The 9,692-nt window shown below is 36.3% G+C and overlaps 1 protein-coding gene across 6 annotated transcripts in view; it reads left to right on the top strand.

Moving 5' to 3' along the window:
• Rbbp8 (retinoblastoma binding protein 8) overlaps positions 1–6,182 on the top strand; it is a 73,791-nt gene extending 67,609 nt beyond the window's left edge. For all 6 annotated transcript variants that reach the window (XM_013014928.1, XM_013014926.1, XM_013014925.1 and 3 more), the window contains exons 17-19: positions 1,142–1,238; positions 3,732–3,873; positions 5,796–6,182. In XM_013014928.1, coding sequence (XP_012870382.1) covers positions 1,142–1,238; positions 3,732–3,873; positions 5,796–5,893 — 337 coding nt within the window. In that variant the 3' untranslated portion in view covers positions 5,894–6,182. The remainder of the gene's footprint in view (positions 1–1,141; positions 1,239–3,731; positions 3,874–5,795) is intronic.
• The last annotated feature ends 3,510 nt before the right edge of the window (positions 6,183–9,692 follow it).

The following is a 9,692-nucleotide window of genomic DNA, read 5'->3' as shown; positions in this document are numbered from 1 at the left end:
TGGTGCTGTGGCTCAAGTGGTAGAGCGCTAGCCTTGAGCTGAAGAGCTGAGGGACAGCGCCCAGGCCCAGAGTTCAGGCCCCACGACCGGACCAAAAAAAAAATTAAAAAAAAATAATAATTTCTCCTTCTCAAAGTACTTCATAGTAAATTAAGCTATACCAGATTAATCTGAATCTCAGTGGTTCATACTGGTCCATTTACTGACAAATGATCATTCTGCCTGATGATATTTTGAAGTTTTTAGGATGGGTAAGGCAGAAAAAAAGTAATATTTCTTCTAGACAAAATGCCAAAAAGATTAATCCATTCTAGGAGAAGAATAGGAATAGGTTACGTGGGTTCTTAGTAGTAAAAAACTGAGGCATTGTTCTTTTTCTTAGCTGTGTTATATATCATCTCCTGAGTTTAATAATATAGCATTTATTTTTAAATGTCATTATATTTAACTTCTGTTATTTTCAGACAAAGACAAATTGTTGATTAGGAAAAAAAACAGAGGGTTGGGTATGGTTAGGCACATCTATAATCCCATTTATTGGAGAGATGAAGACAGACAATTAGGGTCTGAGGCCAGCCCTGGCAAAAGTGAAAGTGTGTATCTGAAAAACAAACTAGAAGTAGAAAGACTGGAAATGTGGCTCAATTGATAAGGGCACTTACCTTAGCAAGGATGAAGCCCTGAGTTCAATCTTTGTTATTACTATCACACTCCCACCAAAAAAATTGGACATATAGTAGGCTGGGAAGTGGCATGGTAGCTCAAGTGGTAGAGTGCTAACCTGGAGCTGAAGAGCTGAGGGACAGCGCCCAGGCCCAGAGTTCAAGCCCCACGACCAACAGCAAAAAAATTGTGCTGACATCACTTGTTCATGCCTATAATGCTAGCTATTCAGGAGGCTAAGATCTGAGGGTGTATTCATTTTATTTGAAATATTACTTCTCATATCAATATTTATATATAATTATTAAATAAATTTGTACATAAATAATATATTGTCTATATTACAAGTAATATTTCAAATAAAATGACTAAGTTTTTGATATTCTCTTCTGAGCCCTCAGGTTTTTTAAATTCAAATTTTAAACAAAAGACCTTTATGGTGGCTAATTGGTTAATTTTCAATTCATTTTTCCCTCAGGGAAACTAGCTTGCAAAATTTTCCTCATATTGAGGTGGTTCGGAAAAAAGAAGAGAGAAGAAAATTGCTTGGGCATACGTGTAAGGAATGTGAAATTGTGAGTACTAATGCAAAAAAAATTCTTTTAAATACAGCTTCATAGAACACAAATGCATGATTTAAAAATCATACACAGGCACCATCACTCAAATATGGAATCCCAGGTACTTGGGAGTTACAGATAGTAGTAGTCCAAGAGTAGTAGAAGTAGAAGTAGTAGTAGTAGAAGTAGAAATTTTGAGGCCTGTGTGAAAAAAAAAACATTAAAAGCAAAGAGGTTATAGTTGAGAGGTACAGTGCTAAGGTCATGAGTTCAAACCCCCCATACTACTTCCCCCCAAAAAAATAAAATTACAAATACAAACCATATTTATATCCAGAAACTTTGTTTGAGCCAATAGTAATGGAAAGAATAAAGGGTACTGATTATGATAGGAAACATCAGCACTTATAAAAAATGAAAGCCCTCAAGTTCTCATAGATTTAAGAGAATCTGAGGCCTAAATCTTAGTTGTGACCAGCTTAAGATATACATTTCTATATTTATTTGCAAAGGTGCCTGTATGTGTACTATTTGGGGAAACGCTGATATTTTACTAGGAAACTTTACCATAAGTTTATTCTTTCTGCTAACACACTTAGGAAATTAGGTACACATACATACACACACACACACACATACACACACACACACATATATAGATATATATATATATATATATATATATGGGCCTTGGCCTGGGCACTGTTCCTGAGCTCTTCAGCTCAAGGCTAGCATTCTACCACTTGAGCCACAGCACCACTTCTGGTTTTCTGGTAGTTATTTTGGAGAGAAGAGTCTCACAGACTTTACTGCCCAGGCTGTCTTTGGACGGTGATCCTCAGATCTCAGCCTTCTGAGTAGCTAGGATTACAGGCATGAGCCACCAGTGCCTGGCGCTATTTATATATTTTTTTAAATAACTGGTACTGCTGTAAGCTATATTTCACCACCACCATCACCCCCCACCACCTTGAAAACATTCTTATTCCAGAACAAAATATGACAAATAAGCTTTGCTTCATCCTTAAGACACTAAATTTTTGCTTTTATATGTTGTCTTAGGTGCTCAAGATGTAGTACTAATTGTCCTGTTACTAAATCATCCCAGACAGGTTCTTTATTAAAATATGCTGTGTTTATTTTTTGCCTTGTTAACCACTAGCTGTTAGGTCCCTGCCTCCAGAAACTAACTTCCCCATTTAAAATCCTTTTTAACAACTGTGGTCTAGAAAAATTGATAACCAAGAAAATTAAGATTCTGAGCAAAGTATAAATAGTATATACAAGTAAGCATTTCACAAAATTATATTCTTAGACACTTACAATGGAAGTATAAATTGAGATCACTATTTTGAAAAGCTGTTTGGTAGTACAAACAAACCACCTTTGTCATGAATTTTTTTAACACAGATTGAATATATTTTGATTCATTAATGAAAGAACATCATTTTGTTTTGTTTTGTGCTGGCCCTGGGACTTGAACTCAGGGCCTGGGTACTGTCCTTGAGCTTTTTTAGCTCAAGGCTAGTGCTGTAACACTTGATCCACAACTTCACTTCCAGAACCTAGTTAATTGGAAAACAGGATCTCACAGACTTTTCTGCCCAGGCTGGCTTTGAAATAAGAGCATCAGATCTGAGCCTCTTTAGTAGCTAGGTCATGAGCCATCATTCCCCAGCCAGTATACTTTCAACAAAATGGTGAATGGTCTTTCTTTCTTTTTTTTTTTTGGAGGGGGGGTCTGGTCATGGTGCCTGAACTCTGCTCTGGGCCTGGGCGCTGTCCCTCAGCTCTTCAGCTCAAGTCTAGCGCTCTACCACTTGAGCCACAGCACCACTTCCGGCTTTTTTCTTTTTGCTTATGTGGTGCTGAGGAATCGAACCCAGGGCCTCATGCATGCAAGGAAAGCGCTCTACCACTGAGCCACCTTCCCAGCCCTGAATGGTCTTTCTTTTTCCTAGTGACCTTTAAGAATCAAATTTAATTAATGCCAGTTCCTACCAAAACCTTTCAGCATCTTCTTAGCTTACTAAGAAACAGAATCATAGCAGTGGAGCTCACTGGACACAGAAAAAAGTAGAGACAGGAGGGAGGGACTGAGAAGTTACTGGAAATGCATTCATTACATGACATCTGTAGTTGTAATCCCTCTATACATCACCTTTATAATAGTAATAATAAAGTTAATTAATTAAAAAAGAAAAAGAAACAGAATCCAAGGCTGTAGATGTAGCTCAATGGTAGAGTACTAGTCTTAAGCACAAAAGCTCAGGACAAGTTCAAATTCCTTTTCTTATTTGTGACACACATATCACAAAGAGGATCAGTACTGATTACTGTTTGTGAGTAATGCTATAGTTAACAATTAATATTATCAGTAAATATTATTTCCTTAGCATGCTGAATTTTTTTTACTAAATGATATATGTCTTCTAATTTATAATTAGTAAACCTGGCACTCAACTTACTATTCCTAAATGAAAAAAACTTACCAGTTCTTATTGTTAGTATTATGCAGATATGCCTGCAGAAGAAAGAGAAAAAAAGTTGGCTTCCTGCTCAAGACATCGATTTCGTTACATTCCACCCAACACACCAGAGAATTTCTGGGAAGTTGGTTTTCCTTCCACTCAGACTTGCATAGAAAGAGGTAAAAATATAAATTGTAACATTATCTGTTCAAGTTGGAACATGAACCCTTTTTTGATGATATTCTTTTTGTTGTTGTTGTTGATTGTAGGGCTTAAACTCTGGGCTGGGCACTGTCCCTGAGCTCTTCAGGTCAAGGCAAGCACTCTACCACTTGAGCCACAGTGTTACTTCCAGTTTTCTAGTGGTTAATTAGAGATAAGAGTCTCAGGTATTTTCCTGCACAGGCTGGCTTTGAACCGCAATCCTCAGATCTTAGCCTTCTGAGTAGCTAGGATTACAGGCATGAGCAACCAGTGCCCGGCTCTATGATATTCTTTATTTTCTTTTTCAGATTGGGTACTACTTCTCTGCCATACATATAAATTTCTATACATAAAAGGCTTATCTTGAGTCTTCTATTAATTGTATCAGACATTGTTTATAATCACTTTAATGTAATTATATATGTATTAGTCTGCTATTGCATTCAGATTTCAGGAAGAAATTTCATCCTGTCATCAAAAGAACTTTTAATAAAATAAAAAACATTACAGAAGTTCTGTTGCTAAAGTTGTTTAAAAAGAGAGTTTGAATTTTGTTTAAAACCTCACTTATCCAGAATGCTGAGCATTTATAAACTATATCTGAATTAAAAATGGATGTTGGCTAAGTAGCTGGCATGTTGATAATTCTTTCACATTTGGCATTTTATGTAATGTAATTTGAAATACATGTAACTTTCAAGGAATTTATAAAATTCAGGAGTCCAGATTTTTCTTTTGTCTCACCACCATTACCATTCACAGTATCATAGTCCTAAAAATATTGGTACACTGAGTTTTATGAAAATATGAGATGTTTTGTGAACTGTGATGTGAAAATACAGTGTGCAGAATATTTATAATTTGACTTTAAAGTTATGGTATTTCATTAATAGCCTTTGGGTATTAGGCCTATATTTGTAAGTTACAAATCTCTAAAATACTTTTACCCATAAGAAAATAATATATCAATGAATTTAAATTTAAATGTCCACAAAATCACCACTTAGACTTTTAGCTCAACTCTTGCCATTTTCAATTAAGAATTCTAAAGGCCTGCTTTATGACCAGCAGTTGTGGGTGTCTTCTTCACTTTTAGAGAAACCTTAAGATAATTAACTGTATGATATTTAACTTAAGATATTTACCTTTGTCCAAAAGATACAGAGTCTCTGATAAAAAGTGTTTTTCACTTTCCTCCTTATAGCAAGTCAGTTTAAGTCTGCTTTGGCTTGATGTCTCTGCCTGGTTACCACATAGAACCAGACAATCTGACTAAAGTCTATTTTTACTTCTCTAACAGTCCAGGCGTATGGCAGACAACAGTCCTCCCCTGAAAGTTAAGTGATTGGAGACAACCGTGGGGGATAATCTGAATATGTGAAGAGTGTAGAGGCATGTCATCCAATGAAGTAGCTACTTACATAAAATGTTTTTAAATTAGCACTCAGGATTTACCTATAATAATATTTTGTATTGAGCAGTTTGTTCCTATTTGAACCCTATGGGAGGCAGAATAGGAAAATGCCTGAGAGTTACAGTAATGGAATTAGCATTTGTACAGTTCTTTCTAGTTCTGTATACTTGAACTAGTTATTCAGTTTCTCTGGCTTGGCTACCCTGTAACCTGTGAAATAAACACAGTAGAAGCTATTTTAAAGGCATGTAAGAGTTATCTGAGACAATGCATAAACATGCAATACATGCTTATTGTTTATATTTTTAGTGTACATGAAGAAACTGAGACTGAGGAATAAAATCATTCGTCAGTATCACACAGCTAAAATCCAGAACCATGTAAACTTAGAAGGCATCAAATAAGATAAATATTTATTAGATATATGCTAAAAGTATATATTGCCAATATAGTCTTCTAAATTTATAATTTGTTTTTTTTAAGGTTACATTAAGGAAGATCTTGATCTTTGCCCTCGTCCAAAAAGACGACAGCCTTACAATGCAATGTTTTCTCCAAAAGGCAAGGAACAGAAGACCTAGATGTTAAAACAAAAACAGATGATTGAAGACTGTTTTTCCATTTTAGTTATTTATAGTTTAAGGTGGTATCAAACATTGATTTTTTTGATCTGTAAATTGATTTATAAATCAGTTTTTATTAAAAATGTTTTTAAGTGGCATTTTCTACCACACAAGCAACTATTTAAAATGTAGATATCCTTATATTGTGTTTTCTTTTGTTTGCACCTTGTTTTAGACCAATGAAGCAGTTCCATTTTACACCGTAAGGGTTTTTATTTACTTTATTTGATAATTATAATTTTGGAAATATGGCAGTGGAATTCTGTGATTTCTTTCTTGAAAACTTAAAAAACAACTAGCTCACAGGGAAGGGGGAGTTTCATTGTTACATTTCTACAAGTTGGAATACACTATATTCTAATCAATTTCACCCCTTCTATCGCTTTCCCTTAATCCCTTCCCCAAATAATTTCAACAGGTTTTATTGTTCTGTTATCATACTTGCAATCAATCAATTTCAGTATCCAGCCTCTTTCATCCTCCTTGTTAGCCCAACCTCTCCCAACATGCTCACTCCTAGCAGAGTCTATTTAGATTTTTTCTTTTTATTTCATCTTTCTTTTGCTATTCACATTCAATAGTGATTTCATATTAATCATTATAGATTTCATTTCTCAACCAGTTGCTGTTTTTTACTTCATACCAAAGTGTCCGACATTACATTTTTTGTTTTTGTTTTCTAAAGGGGGTGCTAAATTCAATAATCCTTTTAACTCTCCAGAGCCCGTTCTTGTTGAAAGGAGCTACTTTGTTGTAAAGTCCTTTCAAGGTGATCACAAGTATTAGAATACTTTAAATTAACATTTTCTGATCAGTACTCCAGCTTTTCACATATTTTCTTGTTTTTTTGGGGGGGGCGGTCCGGTCGTGGGGCCTGAACTCTGGACCTGGGTGCTGTCCCTCAGCTCTTCAGCTCAAGGCTAGCGCTGTACCATTTGAGCCACAGCGCCACTTCCAGCTTTTTTCTTTTTGCTTATGTGGTGCTGAGGAATCGAACCCAGGGCCTCTGGCATGCAAGGCAAGCGCTCTACCACTGAGCCACCTTCCCAGCCCTCACATATTTTCTTTACTTCATATTTTTTTGTTCTGATCAGTGTTTTAGCTGAGTTTGTTGAGTACTTCTGTGCCTGTTTGATCAGCTTCAGTTGTATTATTTTTCCAGATTGACTAATGTTATGAACTTCCAATTTGGCTTCCAAGTAGAATTCTCTATTTATCAATCTTCTATTCCTCTTAAGTCCTAGTTACCTGACCACATCTGTATCATTTTGTTTACTTTTTTTGTGGGTTTCTTCAGTCCACATCTTCACATTAGTTATGTAAGCAGGAATATAAAAGACAGTGTGGATGGATGCTTCACTGTGGAGGCATTTAAAATCTCTACTTCTCAGAGTTGTTTAGATCACCTCTATTAATCTCCTCTTCCTTCTATAAATAAATTGGATCTGTTTGTACTTTTACAGATTAGACTAGTACAAGAGCTGACATATATTAAATATTACCTGTCAGACCACTTTTTACTACATTGTTTAGCTCTGAATATTATGAAATTTTTACAACCTTATCATACTTCCATTCAATACTTTTCTTTCCTTTTCAAATTGTCCTTTGTTCTATTTTTTTTCTATTGGTAGTTAACTGATCTCTGAAAAACAACAATAACAGCAGTTGACCGGATTCTGGTGGCTCACACCTATATTCCTAGCTGCTCAGGAGGCTGAGCTCTAAGGATCACAGTTTGAAACCAAGCCACGCAAGAAAATCTGTGAGATTGTAATCTCCAATTCACCACCAAGAACCTAGAAGTAGAGCTGTGGCTTAAGTGGTAGAGTGTTGGCCTTGAACAAAAGAACTTGGACAGTACCCAAACCAACCAAGTTCAAGCACACAGAATACACACACAAAAGTAATAACAGTAATCATTTATTGGTTTCTTGCTATATGCCAAGAATTATGCTGTGCACTTACATATATTGTATTTTTCTCTTCCAATCCTAAATACTGGAATATTACTATGTAAATTATATGCATATCACTTATATATGTATTATGTGTATATATAACCTAATATATATGTATATATGTGTGTGTGTATATATATATATATATATAAAACCTAATAATGTTAAGATGCAAGAAATGGATCCCCCAAACAGCAGATTAAACAATGTGACTGGCTTTATTTTTCTCACCTTAAAAAGTCTAGAAATCAAAGGCAACTAGAAGGAGCTAGATTGCTCCTGGTTTTCTGTTCTTCCATACTTCATATATTACCTTCATCATGGCTTGTGAATAGTAGTATACCTCTAGAGTCATACTTGTGTTCTGTGCAAGAAGAAAAGAAAAATAATGAATGCATGCACCATTTGTTTTCCTCCCCTGGAAAAATATTTCTAAAGCTCTATCTAATAATTTCCCTTACTTCTCTCCTCCCTCCCTCCCTCCCCCCCCCCCCCCGTATGTGTATACACGTGCACGCGCCAATTCTGGAGCTTGAACTAAGTGCCTGAGCACTATCCCTGAGCTCTTTTGGTCAAGGCTAGTGCTCTGCAACTTAAGCCACAGCTCCACTTCCAGCTTTTTAATAGTTGATTGGAAATAAAAGTCTTACAGACTTTCCTGTCTGATCTGGCTTCGAATCAGCCATCCTCAGATCTCATCCTCCTGAGTAGCTAGAATTACAGGTGTGAGTCACTGGTGCCCATCTCCCCTACTTAATAATTGCCAGAATCGTCATTTTGCCTCCTCTAATAGGTAGTAGAACTCATGATTGCCTTCTATCAGAATCAGAGCTCATAGCTACTATATGCAGAGAATGGGGGATATCCAGCTTACAGGCCATGAAGGCCCTTGAAATCATTTGATACATGATAAGCCAGACACATGTGATTCTTAAATGCTTGTCATTGGCTACCCATAACCCCCTATCTGTTTTGATAATTTTATAAATTATCAGAAATTTTATAAATATCCAAATGTCACCTGACATAGAAAAGATTTCAAACCCTGTGCCAGGAGGTAGAGAGATACTAGGTTTGTACAGGGTGCCAGAAGTCTAGTTCTAATATACTTCCAGTAGATTTGCTATTTATTTATTTATTTATTGCCATGCCTGGGGCTTGAACTCTGGGCCTGGGTGCTGTCCTTGGGCCTCTCTGTGCTCAAGGATAGCACTCTATCATTTGAGCCACACTGCCACGTCTGGCTTTTTCTGAGTAGTTTATTGACAATAAGAATCTCACTGATTTTCCTGCCCAGGCTGGCTTCAAACAACAATTTTCAAATCTCAGCCTCCTGAGTAGCTAGAATTACAGGCGTAAGATGCTGGCACCTGCTAGATTTGCTTTTTAAACAGCAACCTAGCCACTTGTCAGTGGCTTACAGCTTTAATCCTTTAATAAGTAGAGATTAAGAGGATTTAGGTTCAAGGAGGGCCTATGTCAAAAGCTCCTAAGAACCCACCTCTACAAATAGCTGAGTACAGTGTATCACTCCCAGCTTCTTGGGAGGCAGAAATCAGGAGGTTAACAAAAAAGTTTGAAATTGTATTATCCAAAGTTTGAAATTGTGTTATCCTAACTTCTGTTTACATTTAAATGTATCCAATTAATTCAAGTAACTAAAGATAGCATTTGTCTGCAATCCAGGCTACGCAGTAGGCAAAGACAGCCAGAAAGTTCCAGACCAGCCTAAGGAAAAAAATTGAAGAGATTCCCATCTCACCAGAAAACAAGCTGAGCATAGTGAACATGCCTGT

The sequence above is a fragment of the Dipodomys ordii genome, unplaced genomic scaffold (assembly GCF_000151885.1).
Source record: "Dipodomys ordii isolate 6190 unplaced genomic scaffold, Dord_2.0 Scaffold25, whole genome shotgun sequence".
Taxonomy (NCBI): domain Eukaryota; kingdom Metazoa; phylum Chordata; class Mammalia; order Rodentia; family Heteromyidae; genus Dipodomys; species Dipodomys ordii.
This window is presented reverse-complemented; position numbering and strand designations above follow the sequence as displayed.